Source organism: Heterodontus francisci, chromosome 15, assembly GCF_036365525.1.
Source record: "Heterodontus francisci isolate sHetFra1 chromosome 15, sHetFra1.hap1, whole genome shotgun sequence".
NCBI classification, from domain to species: Eukaryota; Metazoa; Chordata; class Chondrichthyes; order Heterodontiformes; family Heterodontidae; genus Heterodontus; species Heterodontus francisci.
Genome location: NC_090385.1, coordinates 87,275,856 through 87,294,581, shown reverse-complemented (window position 1 = coordinate 87,294,581; position 18,726 = coordinate 87,275,856). Strand labels below are relative to the sequence as shown.

General features: G+C 41.9%; 1 protein-coding gene across 9 annotated transcripts in view; it reads left to right on the top strand.

Annotated features, from left to right (window-relative positions):
• The first annotated feature begins 3,348 nt into the window (after window positions 1–3,348).
• hdx (highly divergent homeobox) overlaps window positions 3,349–18,726 on the top strand; it is a 133,774-nt gene continuing 118,396 nt past the window's right edge. For 7 of the 9 annotated variants that reach the window (XM_068047789.1, XM_068047792.1, XM_068047791.1 and 4 more), the window contains exons 1-2: window positions 3,349–3,446; window positions 8,180–8,290. In XM_068047789.1, coding sequence (XP_067903890.1) covers window positions 8,273–8,290 — 18 coding nt within the window. In that variant the 5' untranslated portion in view covers window positions 3,349–3,446; window positions 8,180–8,272. The other 2 variants (XM_068047784.1, XM_068047786.1) reach the window with 2 other exon arrangements.

Sequence of the window (18,726 nt, the reverse complement as noted above, 5' to 3'; positions counted from 1 at the left end):
GCACCAATGTTATACAATCTTAGAGTGCAATGCTGATTAGCATACACACTACATAATTGTGAGAACATTTTTAAAAAGTTTTAACAACTTGTATTTAAAGTTGCAACTCTGTTCATCATTCATAATGCATTCAGTTTTCACTTCTCAATTTTCATGGAAGTAGATTAACAACAGACTTAAGATCCTGTGAAAAAATATGATATATATCCAAAGACTAAACAAACACTCAAGCAGCATTACCTTGAGTTCCAATTTGCAACTATTTGTTGGGGAAATATTGCATGCAACAAATCCTGTTTTATATCAGCAAGTTTCTAAATTATTTGGAATTATGAATCAGATTTGCTATACAAGTATTCTGTGGGAAACAATACTTTATCTGTTCAGTGCCATTATTATGTGACTGCAAGATGAAAATATTTTGTGATTCATTAGACCACAATTATTTATATGACCTGTTTAGGATATTGTTGTTCAAATTGATTTGATTACTCAACAATGCTGTCAACTTTAATCAAAGGTTACGGAGGACATTTTGCGTAGAAAATTCTGAGATGAAGGGTTTAAATGAGGATCTCCATTACTACTTTTGATGTCGTTAATCTACTTCCATGAAAACTGAGATGTTAGAAAGAGGGACTTTGCAGGGTCGACTGGGCAGCGTGTACCATTGTCATTTCCGGTGCCTAAGTTGATGCCGGGTGGTCCATCCAGTTTTATTCTTTTTCTAATTTTCTGTCGCGATTTGGTACAACTGAGTGGCTTGCTAGACCATTTCAGAGGGCACTTAAGAGTCAACCACATTGCTGTGGGTCTGGAGTCACGTGTAGGCCAGACCGGATAAGGTCGGCATATTTCTTTCCCTACAGGACATGAGTGAACTAAATGGGTTTTTACGACAATCTGGTAGTTTCATGGTCACCATTACTGAGACTCTCTTTTAATTCCAGATTTATTAATTAATTGAATTTAAATTCCACCTGCTGCTGTGCTGGGATTTGAACTTGGGTCCCCAGCCAGGGCCTATGGATTACTAGTTCAGTAACATTACCACAATGGCAATTCTGGCCTTTTGGATATCCCCAATTATAATCGCTTCCCCACCATTTGCGGCAATGCTTTCAGCTGCCCTGGGCTGAAGCTCTGGGATTCTATCCCTGAACCTCTGCCGCTCTACCCCTCTTCTCCTCAAGATGCTCCTTAAAACCTCCCTCCTTGACCAAGTTTTTGGTCATCTGTCTTGATAACTCCTTTTGTGGTTCGGTGTCAAAAATGTTTTTACTGATATTGCTCTTGTTAAGCGTCTTTGGATATTTTGCTATGTTAAAGATGCTATATGAATACAGGTTGTTGAAATTTCTGCTCATTCAGTACTGGTCTAAAAAGTCAAAATTAATTTAAAAGGTAGACCAAAAGAAACAAAAAATTTCCAGGACTTTGAGACTCTTCAGTTAGTAACTTGCATCAGAAAATAATTAAACACTGGCCACTGATGCAGTGCAATCCTAAGATCTGCAATTTTGACAATGCAATTTGCTCTAACACCTCCAACCCTACACAATGTTCTCCAATCCCTTTCGAGTTCACTCCCAGAGCTGCGCTTGTCTTCCCCCACTCACACCATCTCTGACTGGCTTGTTTATTTCCACCTCTTCAAAATAACATTACAAAATAAATCAGCTATTTGCTTATACAAGAGGACAAATGAAAACTTTTAAATACTGCAAAATAAACAATTTGGCAAAAAAGTACTAAAAGCCTATAATTGCCTAACATTTTCTGTTTTTCAATCTAACACTTTAAACCTAAGAATGCATATTCCAACAAGAGACAGATAAGTTACTTTCAACCAGGTAAAGTCATTGAAAGTACAGTGCTGAAGAGGCTGCCTGCCCACAGTTTGGGTTTAAAGCAAGAGGCCAGCCTGCAAAATTTAACTACACTGGTTCACAATCTGCTGGATTTATCTTATCGAATGGTTACAACACAGATGGAGGCCATTCAGCCTGTCGTGTCTGTGTCGGCTCTCTGCAAGAGCAAATCAGCTGGTCTTGCTCCCCCCACCCTTTCCCTGTAGTCCTGTAAATTTGTCTTCAGCTAATTATCCAATTCCCTTTAGAAAGCCATGATTGAATCCTCTTCCAGGACACTCTCAGGCAATGCATCCTAAATCCTAACCAGACATTGTGTAAAAAACCTTTTCCTTATGTCGCCTTTAGTTCTTTTGCCATTCACCTTAAATCAGTGTCATCTGGTTCTCGATCCTTCCGCCAATGGGAAGAGTTACTCCCCATGAACCCTGTCCAGACCCCTCATGATTTTGAACACCCTATCAAATCTCCTTTCGACCTTCACTTCGCTGAGGCGAACAGTCTCATCTTCTCCAATCTATCCACATAACCGAAGTCTTTCATCCCTGGAACCATTCTCCTAAATCTTTTCTACACCCTCTCTAAAGCTGTCATATCCTTCCTAAGTGGTGCCCAAAATCAGACGCTTTACTCCAGATGAGGCCAAATCAATGTTTTATAATGGTTCACCATAACTTCTTTGCTTTTATACTCTGTGCCTCTCTTCATAAAGTCCAGGATGTCGAATGCCTTATTAACCACTTTCTCAACCTGCACTGCCACTTTCAACGATTTGTGCACATATACCCCCAAGTTCTTCTGCTCCTGCACCCCATTTAGAATTGTACCCTTAATTTTATATTGCCTCTCCTTGTTCTTCCTACCAAAATGTATTACTTCACACTTCTCTGCATTTACTTTCATTTGCCATACATCCACCCATTCCACGAACCTGTCTTCTGGTTGGCAACAAAAAGCACCTACTTCTAAAACAGTGTGATTACAATAGGGGTTTAAAATAAAAGGAACACGTCAAATCATATTGATGAGATCGTTCAGGGAAAAAAAGTTTGTGGGAATACAGCTTGGGGATTGTCACATGACTCGCCTCAGCTCTTATAATTTTACTGCAAATATTCTTCAATCATTACCTCACTTTTCCACTCGGAAGAGGTAAGGGTCGAATAACGTAGATCTGAAATGGAAAGATGCCACAATAATCATTTTTTTATATTTAAAAAATCACCATTCTATAACAGGCACTTCACCACCAGCACTTTCAAATACAAAAACCTCGGCTTCAACTACGCCCGTTGCCAGGCAAGAGGGCGAGGGCGGGATTTCCGGTCGGAAGCCGTTGCTATGGACGGAGAGGGGGGGAGCGGAGAGGAGAGTGATTTCCGACCGCGCCTGCGCACCTCGCTCTGGAGTCCTGCCGTAATTGGTCAGAAGTCGGGCTGCTATTGGCTCCTGTCGACTCTGACGTCATGATCATGAGAGCAGGTGTGATTGGACGTGGCTGATTTTATTGTCTGGCTCGAAGAGCAGGAGAAATCTGCTGAATTGATATTCTTCTGAATTTTACAGGGTTTGAAGGTACGCGCGGCTGATTTTACCGTGAATTCAACTGAATTTAGATGGATTTCTTTTAACCCCCTCCCTTGCTGGGCTGCGGTAGTGAACAGGAGGACCGCTAAAAGTGGCTAAAGTTGCAGTGTTAACGTGGCCTGCCCGGCAGCTGCTGGTAGGTCATCCGTGAATTGAAATATTCAACTTCAGAGTTTACAATTCAAGTAATGGCGCGGCAGCTCGCAAACTTTCCATTGACAAAAACCCAGCTCTTCCGCCGCCCCGCCCCCCAGGCGGCCACTCTCCCTCACTCTTCTGTCCTGGCGGATTCAGCGCGTTCGTGGTGAGGAGGGAAACACAGGCAGATTGGGGGATTTCACTAGATTGGTCCAGGCTCTGACTCCACTCATGCGCAGCGCTGCAATCTGCTGGGATCTGTCTGGCTTCACATGGGGGAGGAGATGGGGGCATCATTGTATAAATCTGGTGTGACACAGCCAAGTGAGATACATTGTACAGCATGGTGTATTCCAGTATGACACTAAAATAACTGTATAAACAGGACAATATAATATGCTGCGCAGTATAAACTCATAACAGCACAATGTATTCTAAGGGGAATATAAACTAATATAACCACTCAAATTTAAGGAAGCACAATGCAGTGTAATATAATCTAAAGTAACAACACATGTAGTCTAATATAACATATATAATAGTCTAATATAACAGTCCCCAAAGACACATTGTACAGCGAGCTCGCCACTGGTATCAGACCCACCGGCCGTCCATGTCTCCGTTATAAAGACGTCTGCAAACGCGACATGAAATCGTGTGACATTGATCACAAGTCGTGGGAGTCAGTTGCCAGCATTCGCCAGAGCTGGCGGGCAGCCATAAAGACAGGGCTAAATTGTGGCGAGTCGAAGAGACTTAGTAGTTGGCAGGAAAAAAGACAGAGGCGCAAGGGGAGAGCCAACTGTGCAACAGCCCCAACAAACAAATTTCTCTGCAGCACCTGTGGAAGAGCCTGTTACTCCAGAATTGGCCTTTATAGCCACTCCAGGCGCTGCTTCACAAACCACTGACCACCTCCAGGCGCGTATCCATTGTCTCTCGAGATAAGGAGGCCCAAAAGAGAACAGTACAATATATGTAATGCAACACAATATGATCTAACAGTATAATCTGTTATACCACAGTGCATAGTAATGTAACATAGCAGTATAATAAAATAGCACAGCATCTCAGAGGGCAGTATAAAATAACATGATATAAAATAATACCAAATGTATAACTGCAGAATGTATTCTCATATACAAAACAGCACTAATAATACAATTTAGTATGTTGTAATATAAAATGCAGCGCAATCAAATACATTGTGCTGTGCTAAATTATATCACAATTTAATAGCCAACAATGTAATTTAGTAATGTAGTATTACACGCATGACATAATTTAAGACAATGCAATACAATTTAACATGCAGTACAACACAAGCCAATTTAATGCAGCGCTACGCAGTTCAATATAACACTGAATTTGATTCTTCTAGGTTTCATTTTGGTTTTCCAGACCCAGATTTACTGTTATTTATCCATCTTTTGTAGTGCGATTCTTAAAATTCTGAATAAATTAACTTTTCCTCTCAAAAACCTGAATCAAAACCATTGCTTATATTTTGAAGTATTTGGCAATTACAGTGGTTAGTAGTAGAAGACCATGCTATGCAATGGGAGCAGCTCTCGTACTTGAGGTAATGACCATATGAGTGAGGATGAAATCTGTAATATTTTGCACAATGAAAGAAGGTTTGTTTGGGGTATTTGGACCTGTTGTGATGTAATATTTTCCCATCATCTTCTCAAGCCCGAGTAAATGAAAACATGGCTGCCACTTTGTTGAGTGTAATTTTGCGCATGCACCTGTCTAATTTTGAAGCAGGAAGATTTGCTGAGTACCTTAATTTAAGAACAGTGGCAAACACTAATTTTCCTTGTTTCCAATGCAGGTCCCCTTCTTGAACCTTTCTCTTGCTAGTGAAATGCTTCTTGCATGACTTTGGGTCAAACTTTAAATATTTCAAAACCATTCTGAAACACTGTTAGTGCAAGGACTGTTTAACTTATTAAAAAATCAGATTGTTATAAGTTCCAGTTTTTAGCCTCCTGAACTGCTGTAGTCCGTGTGGTGTGAGTGCGCTTACAGCGCTTAAGTAGTGGGTTCCAGGCTTTTCACCCAGGAAATAGAGAAACTGTTTCCAATGGCTGAAGGATTGATAAACAGCAGAGACAGATTTGCTGTAGCTAGCAAAAGAACCAGACGGAACAGAAGGAAAAACCTTTTTATGCAACAATGGTTAGAAGTTGGAATGCACTGCCTAATAGGGTTGTGGCTACAGATTCAATAGCCTTCAAAAGGGAATTGGATAAATACTTGGAGAAACAATTTCAGGGATATGTGGAAAGAGCAGGGGAAAGGGATTAACTGGATTGCTCTTTGAAAGAGCTGACAGAATTATCTTTCCAGGATGGTGTTTCCTGCTCCTAACCATTGGATTCTGAATTGCACTTCTCTGACCTTCGCCGAGATAAACTAATTCAGTAAAAATTGAAGGACCTTAGGGACATTTTGCTTTGTGTGGTTCTATATAACAACAACTTGCATCCCTATAGTGCTCTTAATGTAGTAAAAAGTTCCAAAGGCACTTCACGAGAGCATTATCAAGCCAAATTTGACACCAAGCCACAAAAGACGATATTAGGACGATAACCAAAAGCTTGGTCAACGAGGTAGGTTTCAAGGAGTGTTTTAAAGGAGGAGAGAGAGGTGGAGAGATTTAGGGAGGGAATTGCAGAGCTGAGGGCCTAGGCAGCTGAAGATAGAGTGATTTAAAATCTGAGGAGCACTAAGGCTTCGGAGAGTTGTAGGGTTGGAGGAAGTTACATAGATGGGGAGGATAAGCCATGGAGAGATTAGAAAACAGGGATGAGAATTTTAAAATCGAAGTTTTGTTGGACCCCGTGCCAAGGGGTCAGCAAGCACAAGCGTGATGGGTGAATGGGACTTGGTGTGAGTTCTGATTATTGTGAAATATTTATCCACATTTGTACAGCGAGTAAATTGTTTTATTTTGTATAGCTATGTGGAAAATGAGGGTTAGAATATGTACTCTGCAGCTTCAGCTTGTCTAGTCTTGCCAATAATTGCAAGTCATATTTTGCACTGAAACAATTTGAATTATCTGATAATTTGAATTAAGTAATGTAAATAATAGGGCAATGTGGGAATTTAGTGCTATAAATTTTGAATTGCCAAATCATTTGTTAACTTGTATTGAGCAACATGAGAGGAGGCTGAATATAATAGCCTCTGTAAATTGCTAAGTGCTCAGATAGTTCCAATATATGGCAGTATTGCAACAGAAATAGGTATGTTGTAATTGTCTGTCAGTGTACTAGAGAATTAAACACTAAACTTTAAATGGGGAATTTACATATTAAAATGTGTGTGTCTGTGTTTGTGTGGACACTAATGTTGCTTGGTTAATAATCAGTTTGCCTGACTGCTTTCAAGTTATTCCTTTAAACATTAAGAAATTATGCGCTAAGGCAGAATTATAAGACAGATTAGCGTTCATGTTGTGGTTTATGACCTCATCAGATCAAATGTTGCAATTGTAATGATGACAAAATTTTCAGCACTCAAGGTTATTACTGTTTAAAGCTGATAGTGGCTTCTGGTGTCCGCACATACTCAGTTAAACATGGAAGTCCTGAAGCTGCTGTCAGGGATAGCCTGCTCTTCCACGGAGTGTACTGTTACAATCTTTGCAGATGCATTCAGCACGGAAACCAGTAATTTGACATGAACTTCAACTTTTTGCGCACTATTTCCGCTGTAAAAATGATTGGAAATGTTGCACCTTATTGAAGTGAGGTATTACTGAGTTTTTAATGGAGTGCTAAGTCATAATTACTGCTGATCAACCCCTGGTGCTAAAAACACTAATTTTAGAAGTCTGGGGTGTCATTCCTTCTGTTCCATAATAAATTCCATATTTACATTTTTTTATTTTATTTTTTAAAGTTTGATAGCTCAGCTTCTGCCTTAATCCCGCATGTATGTCCCAGTCTTTATTTTTCTTTCTAAAATGATTATAAAGTGAACGATAATCAGTGCTCTTTATTTCTTGGTTTGCTGTCTGTGAAAATTCTTCAACCTGATTGGCTGCTTGATGACTTCATTATTCCTGAGCACCAGAGATTCCCTGTAGATGGTGCCAGAATGAAATTGATATAATAGGGGAAATTGACACCACAGAGCTGGCTAGATCTTTGAGGTTGGTGACAGGCACCCTCCCTTTCACTGCTGACCAGAAAATCTGGACCATTTTGCTACAGACTTGCAACCTTTGAGACACCTATTTTAAATCCTGTGGACACCTGTGGGAATGTGTTGTAGGAGGTTGAAAATGCAGTTGCAACATCCAACAGATAACAGAAAGAGTGGCTTGCTAGCCTGCATTTTGCCAGCGGAATTGAGCAAGAAAAATAATTTTGTTTTCTTTGCCTCGCTAAGGAAAATATAGATTGTTCTCTTTTATTAAATGAAATGGCCTATCTCCAATTCTCCACCATAGTATGGGTGCAAATATGCTGTTACCATTCAATCATACCTTTAAAATGTTGAAAAATACTCCTTTGAAGAAACCAGTTGTATTTTTTGTATTTAAAAACCACTGGTTTCACCTCCAGCTGAGGAACCGTGCAGTGCGAGGTGGAGCAGCAGTCTTGTCTTACAAAGGTATCTTCGATCGAATGTGACAGGAGGGTCGGGAGCCAATCAGAATGGGGGATTGCCCACAGGTATGATTGAATTGATACAAAATACGACCAGGTAAATGTGATAGTGTTGCATAAGGAATTTTGTTATGCAGGGGTAGATGCAAGATTATCTGGGTTTGCGTGACCCACGTCCAGTCACCTAAAACTTGTAAAAGTTTATAATTACATTATTCCCGGTGGCTTGTTGTATGAAACTGGAAATGTAGATATTATTGGAAGCTGGAAATTTGGACAGTATTTCAGCTGACTGTATAAGTTGATAAATCATTAATAGGTCTGTGAGACATAAGCCTCCTTCTGTCACCTTAAGCTGTATTTACTCTACAGCTGCAGTATCAATGTGAAGAGGTTCTGTTTTGCACTAACACAGATCTATACTATAATAGCATCAGTACAAAGCAGTTTTTTGCTTTGTGATTGAAGTGATTGAACACCGCAACTTTTTTTTATTTTTGTACATCATCAAGTTAGATGCTGCTGGAGACTTTTCATTTCAAGTACCCTGTTCAACCTCTTTTAGATCAGATGTAGCTTGGCCAGATTGCAAAGAGTAGTTCAGTCTACTCTGCCCCATCAAAATGCCTTAACTCCAACCTCAGCAGAGCAACCTCTCTTCACCGGTGTGTTATTATTTCCATGTCGCACACCAGCCAACCTGTTTGAGTGACAGTGTCCATTCGTGCCAGTTTAGATGTTGTTTTATACAGTAGGCCAACTACACTCACTAGAAACAAAATTGAGATTGTCCAAACATATTTCACACAGAACTCCAAGCTGAATTTGAACCCAACTCCCAGAAAAAACACTGACCCATTGCACAACCCAAATCCCCATCAAGTGGAGCTTTATCATACAATCTTAAACACACAAGGTTCTGCAATTTAAAGGACAAATTCATAAACACACCACAAGCAAAAGTAAGTGAATTAATTGGACCAGATAATGTAATAAAGGACTGCGAGATGGTGAGAAATGGGTTGAACAAGCCAAATCGTAATTAATTTGGTATGCACCCAGGGTATTGTCAATAAAGCTCCCAATTAAATTTCTGGACTATCAGTGACAAAACTGCTTCCCCCCCCCCCCCCCCCCCCCAAAATGGATACTCTTGCTGGCTTCCCATTCTCCTTATTCCTTAAACTTCAATTCATATCAAGTTTTCCTGCTCGAAACCTCTCCTCACTAAGATACACTCACCCATCCCACTTGTTTCATTGCTGATCTACTTTGGCATGTGGTATCCTACTACCTCCAATTTGAATTCGCATGTGTAAATCTATTGATGGCTTTGCCCCCTCCATATCTTTGTAACTTCCCCCAGATCTACAACACTTCTGACCCCACTCCTGGCTGCATCTTCATATCTCTGACTTTGTGCACCACAAAGTTGCAATGGTTGGCTGGCTGAACTTGTTCTCACATTGAACAACTTCTCCTTCAACTCCACTCACTTCCTTCAAGTAAAAGATGTTGCAATGGGTACCCATATGGGTCCTAGTTATGCCTGTCTTTTTGTGGAATATGTCGAACATTCCTTGTTCCAGTCCTACTCAGGCCCCCTCCCCCAACTCTTTTTCCGGTTCATTGATGACTGTATCGGTGCCGTTTCCTGCTCCCGCCCTGAACTGGAACACTTTATCAACTTTGTTTCTAATTTCCATCCTTCTCTCACCTTTACATGGTCCATCTCTGACACTTCCCTTCCCTTCCTCGACTTCTCTATCTCCATCTCTGGTGATAGACTGTCTACTAATATCCATTATAAGCCCACTGACTGCCACAGCAACCTCGACTACACTTCTTCACACCCTGCCCCCTGTAAGGACTCCATTCCATTCTCCCAGTTTCTCCGTCTCTGACGCATCTGCTCTGATGATGCTACCTTCCCTGACAGCGCTTCTGATATGTCTTCCTTTTTCCTCAACCGAGGAGTCCCCCCCACTGTGGTTGACAGGGCCCTCAACTGTGTCCGGCCCATTTCCCGCACCTCTACCCTCACCCCTTCCCCCCCCCCCCCCCCCCCCCAAACTGTGACAGGGTTCCCCTTGTCCTCACTTTCCATATCAACCTCCATATCCAAAGGATCATCCTCCGCCATTTCTGCCACCTCCAGCGTGAAGCCACTACCAAATGCATCTTCCCCTCCCTTCCCCTGTCAGCATTCCGAAGGGATCATTCCCTCCGTGACACCCTGATCCACTCCTCCATTACCCCCATCGCCTCGTCCCCATCCCATGGCACCTTCCCTTGCAATCGCAGGAGGTGTAATACCTGCCTATTTACCTCCTCTCTCCTCACTATCCTTGGCCCCAAACACTCCTTTCAGGTGAAGCAGTGAATTACTTGTACTACTTTCAATTTGGGAATACTGTATTCGCTGCTCACAATGTGGTCTCCTCTACATTGGGGAGACCAAACGCAGACTGGGTGACCGCTTTGCGGAACACCTCCGCTCAGTCCGCAAGCAGGACCCTGAGTTTCCGGTTGCTTGCCATTTCAACACTCCCCCCTGCTCTCATGCTCACATCTCTGTACTGGGATTGCTGCAGTGTTCCATTGAATATCAACGCAAGCTTGAGGAACAGCATCTCATTTACTGATTATGCACACTACAGCCTGCCGGACTGAACATTGAGTTCAATAATTTCAGAGCATGACGGGCTCCATTTTACTTTTATTATCAGTTTTTTTTTTCTTTTTCCTTTTTTTAAATTTTTTGTGTTTGTTTTATTTTATTTCATCATAGTTTGTTCAGTTTGCTTACCCACTGTTTTTTTCATGTTTGTACTGTGGCTGTTCAATTTTCAGTCCGTTAACACCCTATCTGTACTAATGCTTTGTCTTTCAACACACCATTAACATATTGTTTGCCTTTGCTGCACGACCTTCTGGTCAGCTATTCTGTGACCTTGTCCTATTTACACCTTCTCCTTTGTTATCTCTTGCCCCACCCCACTTTACTTGCTTATAACCTTTTACATTTCTAATATTTGCTAGTTCTGAAGAAGGGTCACTGACCTGAAACGTTAACTCTGCTTCTCTCTCCACAGATGCTGCCAGACCTGCTGAGTATTTCCAGCATTTCTAATTTCTTATCTAAGCCCTTTCACATTCCTCTCCGTCTTCAAGTTTATCTTTAAAACCCACCTGCTTCCCCTGCTCATATTACATTCTTTGGCTCAACATCCATTTTTGTTTTGATTGCTGAATCCTCTGTCTCTGTGATGTGTCTTTGTATATTTCTGTGGTCAAGATACTATATAAACATGTGATTTGAAGGAAAGTGGAATAAAGGAATATGGGAACAGGGTATACACGTAGTATAAGGACTACTATTCTCGTGGAGAATAAATGCCTACATGGACATGTTGGGCCAAACATTTTATAATTGCTGTGTAATTCTCCGTCTTCACTCCAGCATTATGTCTTGATTTGTTCTGGCTCTGCTCCTGGCATCTTATTTCCGGCCCGTTGCATGCCATTTCCACTCTGCTGCTGCTTTTCTGGCTACTCGAGGCCCTGCACTCCCATTAACTTTGTTTTAAATTCAGCACAGTTATTAAATTCTGCCACGTTTTCTGCTTTGTGCTAGGGACAGAGGGTGAGATCAGAGAGCCAAGCATAGCAAGCAAATGGAAGAGATGCAGGGGTGAGATGGGGAAGAGAGATTTCAGTGACAGAGCGAGATTGAGGCTATATATGGAGGAGGTAAAGACATTGTTAATAGCAGATTGGTGAGAGGAAAGAAAGGTTGGGGGGAATAAAGGACAGACACAAAAAGGTCATGGTGACAATAAGGAAGGTATAAAAACCAGCTGAGGTGCGGGAACTGCCATAGGAGATCTGCAAGCTGTAATAACAAATTACAGATTCTCCATTTACTGGGGGAAAAAAATCGCTGCATTATCAGTATGGAGGTGGGGGGTGGAAATAAAAGAACAGGAGTAGGTCATTCAGCCCCTTGAGGCTATTTTGCTGTTCAGTTAGATTATGGCTAATCTGTAATATAACTTCACAACATGGTGGGGTGTCCAGAACTAAACACACTAACTGTAGTGTGGGGCCAGGGGAAAGAGGAGGGAGCAAAGTGTGTTTCCATAATTACCTGTGACGCCTAACTGTTAGAAACAGAAGTCCAGAAATAATGGAAGGTTTGAGGGTAACCTGGTCATCAGGTGCAAGGCGCTCACGTTGTTGCTGTATGTGGCGCAGGTCTGGCCCATACCCCACTCCTGCGCTGTGGCGGTCACCCGAGCCATTTACCGCTTCATCTGGGGATCCAAAATGGACCGGGTCCGGAGGGACACGATGTTCAAATCTCTGGATGAGGGTGAGAAAAACGTACCCAACGTGGCCCTCATCCTGATGACTACCTTCGTGTGCGGCTGCATCAAGCTGTGTGTAGACCTCCAGCACGCAAGCTAAAAGTGTCACTACGCGCTGAGGTTCTATCTATCCCCGGTGTTGCGAAGGATGGGCCTGGTCACATTGCCGCGGAACGCTCCATCCAGTTGGACCGTGCCGTACCACCTATCCTTCGTGCAGCAGTTTCTGCGGGAAAACACCTTTGACCACCGATCCATCAGGCAGTGGTCTGCACGGAATGTCCTCAAGGCCCTACGGGAAAAGGAGACGGTGGATCCTGTCGGATGGTTCCCCGAGCAGACCGCCAAAGTCATTTGGCAGAATGCCTCATCACCAGAACTTTCAAACAAGCACCAAGATGTAGCTTGGCTGATGGTGAGAAGAGCTCTCCCCGTCAGATCCTTCCTGCACGCCCAAAGTCTCACCCCCTCCGCACAATGCCCCAGCGGTGGCTGTGGTGGGGAAGAGACGGTTGCCCACCTCCTCCTGGAATGTGTCTTTGCAAAGCAGGTGTGGAAAGAGATGCAGTGGTTTTTATCGCGGTTCATCCCAAGCAGCTCGGTAACACAGGAGTCTGTGCTCTACGGGCTGTTCCCAGGGACGCACACCGAGACAAACATCAGCTGCTGCTGGAGGACTATCAGTTCGGTGAAAGACGCCCTTTGGTCTGCCCGAAACTTGCTGGTCTTCCAGCGCAAAGAGTTGTCCACGACCGAATGTTGCAGACTGGCACATTCCAAGGTCCAGGACTATGTGCTGAGGGACGCACTAAAGCTTGGGGCAGCCGCAGTAAAGGCTCAATGGGGAAAGACCACTGTGTAAGGTCCCCCCACCAAGCTGAACTGAGGGGCTGGATCCATGGGAAACCCCTCGAACTGTATCGGGAAAATTCTGTCTCCTGTAAAATGTAAAAATGTATCTGGCTCGACAAATGTGAAATGGAAGGGTTGTGAGGCAACTCATGATTGTATAGAAGGAAACGGACCGCCTTTGCACTGTTTGTATTTTTTGACTTGGTGCTGTTTGAAACTGTTTGGTAATGTATTTTTTACAGATTTTTATGAATAAAGTATATTTTGGAAATGAAAAAAAATAATGGAAGGTTTCCAAAAAAAGTCATAATGCAGAATTTAGTATATTAGTGTTTGTCGCTATTAACAAAGTATTAAGTCAAATTATTGTAGTGGAGGAGGGGTCTCAAAACCTAATTTGCTTGTGACATGGTGAGTTTTTTTCTCCCTCTAACAAATGCTATACATTGAAATGTCAAAATGGTTAAAAGTTCAAATGTTAATCAAAGGGAAAATTTTAATTTCGGTACTAATTTCAAAAATTTAGTTCATTTAAGAATTTTTCCCTCCAAAAAGCTGAGATAATTTCCAATTTGGAATTTGAAACGGTAGCTAGCTGTCCCAATAAGTCCATGTATTTGGTGCTAGCTCTTTGTGGTAAGCAGAATGAACAGGAGTCAAATTCAGTTGCACTTTCAGTTTGATGGAGAGGACATAGAGATTGTAAACTCTGCTCAGGGTTGATACTAAGGTTACCAACAGTCCAATCCAGCCTCGGTAGTGGCCAGGGAGAAGGATGGGGTCACTGGTGAAGGTAGAGTTTGTGGGGTGGGGGGCAGAAGTAATGACTTTCTTCTTACCGATGTTTAGCTGGAGGAAGTTGAACAAGTAATCTGACAGCACAGAGAGAGAAGTACAAAAATACTGGGGGTTGGGGAGTGGAAGGGCAGTAGTTTAACATGCAAACACATCTGATAACCTAACAGTTTGCTACCTGACCATTTTCACACCTGCAAGCGTGAATAAACATATGAGCAGGAGTAGGCCATTCAGCTCTTTGAGCCTGCTGCAACAGTCAGTTTAGATCATGGCTAATCATCTACTTCAACGCGACTTTCCCACGCTATCTCCAAATGCCTTGATGTTGCTAGTATCCAGATATCTGTCAATTTTCTGTCTTGAGCTTCCACAGCTGGGGTGGAGAATTCCAACGATTCACCACCCTCTGAGTGAAGAAATTCTTCCTCATTTCAGTCTTAATAAGGGGTAGGCCATCCTATCTACATCCACCCTGTCACGCCAAAATTGTAAGTTTCAATGAGATCGCCCCTCATTCTTTGAAACTTAGTATATTAGGCCCAGTTTCCTCAATCTCTCCACATAAAACAATCCTGCTATCCCAGGGATTAGTCTGGTGAACCACCGTTGCACTCCCTCTATGGCAAGTATATCCTTCCTTAGATGAAGAGACCAAAACTGTGCACAATACTCCAGGTGTAGTCTCAGCAAGGCTCTATACAATTGCAGCAAGACTTCTTTACTCCTGTACTTAAAACCCCTTGCGATGAAGGCCAGCATACCATTTGCCTTCCTAATTGTTTGCTGTACCTGCATGTTAGCTTTCAGTGACTCATGAACAAAGACACCCAGATCCCTTTGGACATCAACACTTCCCAACCGCTCACCATTTAAGAAATACTGTCTTTGTTTTTTGTTTAAGTGGGATAACTTCACATTTACTCATATTATATTCCATCTGTCATCTTCTTGCCCATTCACTTAGCCTTTCCAAGTCCCCTTGAAGCTTCCTTGCATCCTCCTCACAACTTGCATTCCCACTTAGTTTTGCATCATCAGCAAATTTGGAAATATTACATTTGGTCCCCACATCCAAATCATTTATACAGATTGTGAACAGCTGTGGCCCCAGTATTGATCCTTGCAGTACCCCATTAGTAACTGCCTGCCATCCTGAGAATGACTCGTTTATTCTTACTGTTTCCTGTCTGTTAACCAATTCTTGTTCCATACTGGTATATTACCCCCAATCCCTTGTGCTCTAATTTTGCTTACTAACCTCCTGAGTGGGACCTTAACAAAAGCCTTCAGAAAATCCAAGTGCACCACATCCACTGATTCCCCTTTTATCTATGCGACAAGTAACATCCTCAAAAAAAAACCTCCCAACAGGTTTGTCAAACATGATTTCCCTCTCAAAAATCCATGTTGACTCTGTCCAATCCTACCATTATTTTCTAAGTGTCTAATTATCACATCCTTTATATTAGATTTCTAACATTTTCCCTACCACTGACATTAAACTAACAAGTCTGTAGTTCCCTGTTTTCTCTCCCCCTCCTTTCTTAAATAGTGGGGTTGTATTTGCTACTTTTCAGTCTGCAGTATCTGCTCCAGAATCTGTAGAATTTTGAAAGATAACCACCAGTGCATCCACTATCTCCATAGCCACCTCCTTCAACACTCTGGGATGTAGCTCATCTGGTCCAGGGTATTTATCAACCTTCAATCCAGTCAATCTTTTGAATACTACCTCTTTATTTAGACTAATTTCTTTCAGTTCCTCATTTTCACAAGTCTCTTTGTTCCCTAGTATTTCTGGGAAATTTCTCTGTGAAGACAGACCAAATTAATTGTTTAGTTTCTCTACCATTTCCCTATTCTCCATTATAAATTCTCCTGTCTCCACCTATGTAATGGACCCACGTTTGTCCTTGCTAATTTTTTTCCTCTTCACAAACCTAAAGAGTGCAGCTAGTAATTGGGAACAAGTAATCATCTATTTAAAAACCATTATTCTGCTTAGCATTTTTCATATCTCAGAGAGACTGATAAGGGAGCTTGCAGATAAACATACATTAACTTATGAATCTGTAAGAGAATTACCAAAGCACATGTTAATTAATGACTTGCTAAATCACTAGCTTAGCCCATAAGAATGCATTAGGAGTAGGGCCTCTAGAATTCTGATTTCCCCCATGACCAAAGTTTTCCTCAATCCCAACTAATTTCTCGCATTTTGTGTACCAGTTAAATTGCATCAGCTGCAGCTCAGTGGTATCACTCTAGCTTCTGTCAGAAGATTGTGGATTCGTGAGTCATTCCAGAGACCTGAGCACAGAATCTAGGCTGACACTTCTGTGTAATACTGAGTGAGTGTAGCAGTGTCTAAGGTGCTGTCTTTCTGATAAGACGTTGAAACAAGTCTACCCTCTCAGGTGGGCACAAAATATTACATGGCACTATTTCAAAGAAGAGCAGGGGAGTTCTCCCTGGTGTCCTGCCCAATATTTATCCTTCATTCGACACCACTAAAACTGATTATCTGGTCATTTTCACATTGTTTGTGGGACCTTGCTGTACACAAATTGGCTGCCACATTTCTTGCATTACAACAGTGACTACACTTTGAAAGTACTACACTGGTTGTAAGGTGCTTTGGGTTGTACTGAGGTTGTGAAAGATGCTGTATAAATGCTAAACTGTAGCATGAGAATAATTTTATTGTCTCTGGTAATGCCTGTGTTAAGTTATTACTTCAGCCTTTCCCAAAGCCTGGGTTTGGACTTTATATTTTTGTCTTGACCAGACTGAAGCTTTGTGGGAAATTGTGCACATTGCATATGCTGAGATGACAGTATCTGAAGTTGTGCCATGTGCACAATTTCCAACAATGCATCAATGTCATTCAGGGTAGCAAATAAAGAAGAAAGGGATTCCAAAGCTTCACCAGCCTCTGAGTGAAGAAATATCGCAGAATCACAATTGTACAGAAGGAGGCCATTCGGCCCATTGTGTCTGCACCAGCTCTCTGAATGAGCAATTCACTTAGTTCTGTTCCCCTGTCATCTCCCCATAACCCCACACATTGTTCCTTTTCAGATAACAGTCTAATTCCCTCTTAAATGCTTCAATTGGACCTGCCTCCACCAAACTCAGGTAGCACATTCCAAACCTTAACCACTCGCTGCGTGAAAAAGTTTTTCCTCATGTCACTTTTGCTTCTCTTACCCATTACTTTAAATCTGTGCCCTCCCGTTCTTGTTCCTTTCACAAGTGGGAACAGTTTCTCTCTATCGACTCTCCAGACCCCTCATGATTTTGAATACCTTTATCAAATCACCTGTCAGCCTTCTCTTCTCTAAGGAAAATAGTCCCAATTTCTCCAGTCTATTTTCATAACTGAAGTTTTTCATCCCTGGAAGCATTCTCGTGAATCTTATCTGCACTCTCTCCAATGGCCTTGCATCTTTCCTAAAGTGTGGCACCCAGAACTGAATGCAGTACTCCAGCTGAGGCCAAACTAGTGTCTTAAATAAGTTCAACATAACTTCCTTGCTCTTGTACTCTATGCCTCTATTAATTATGTCCAGTATACTGTTTGCTTTATTAACCACTCTCCCAACTTGTCCTGCCACCTTCAATGACTTCTGCTCCTGCACCCCCTTTAGAATTGTACCCTTTTATTTTATACTGTCTTTCCTTGTTCTTCCTACCAAAATGAACCACTTCACATTTCTCTGCATTAAATTTCATCTGCCACCTGTCTGCCCACTCCACCAACTTGTCTATGTCCTTTTGAAGTTTTACACCATCTTCCTCACAGTTCACAATACTTCCAAGTTTCGTATCATCTGCAAACTTTGAAATTGTGCCCTGTACACCAACGTCTAGGTTATTAATATATATCAGGAAAAGCAGGGTCCCTTAACTGACCCCTGGAGAACTCCACTAAAACTTTCTCCAGCCCAAAAAACATCCATTAACCATTACTCTTTGAATCCTGTCTAACAGCCAATTCCGTGTCCATGCTCCTTTTATTCCATGAGCTATAACTTTGCTCATAAGTCTGATGTGTGGCACTGTATCAAACGCCTTTTGAAAATCCACATACACCACATCAACAGCATTGCCCTCATTAACCCTCTCCATTATCTCCTGAAAACACTCCAAGTTAGTCAAACATTATTTTTCCTTAAGGAATCCATGCTGACGTTCTTTAATTAACTGCATTTCTCCAGTGACTATTAATTTTGTCCTGAATTATTCTTTCCAGAAGTTTCCTCACCATGGAAGTTAAATTGACTGGCCTGCAGCTGCTAGGCTTATCTTTACATCCTTTTTTGAACAAGGGTGTAACGTTTGCAATTCTCCAGTCCTCTGGCACTACCCCCGAGTCTAAAGAAGATTGAAAAATTATGGCCAGTGCCTCCGTGATTTCCACCCTCAGTTCCTTCGGTATCCTTGGATGCATCTCATCCGGTCCTGGTATCATTTCATTTC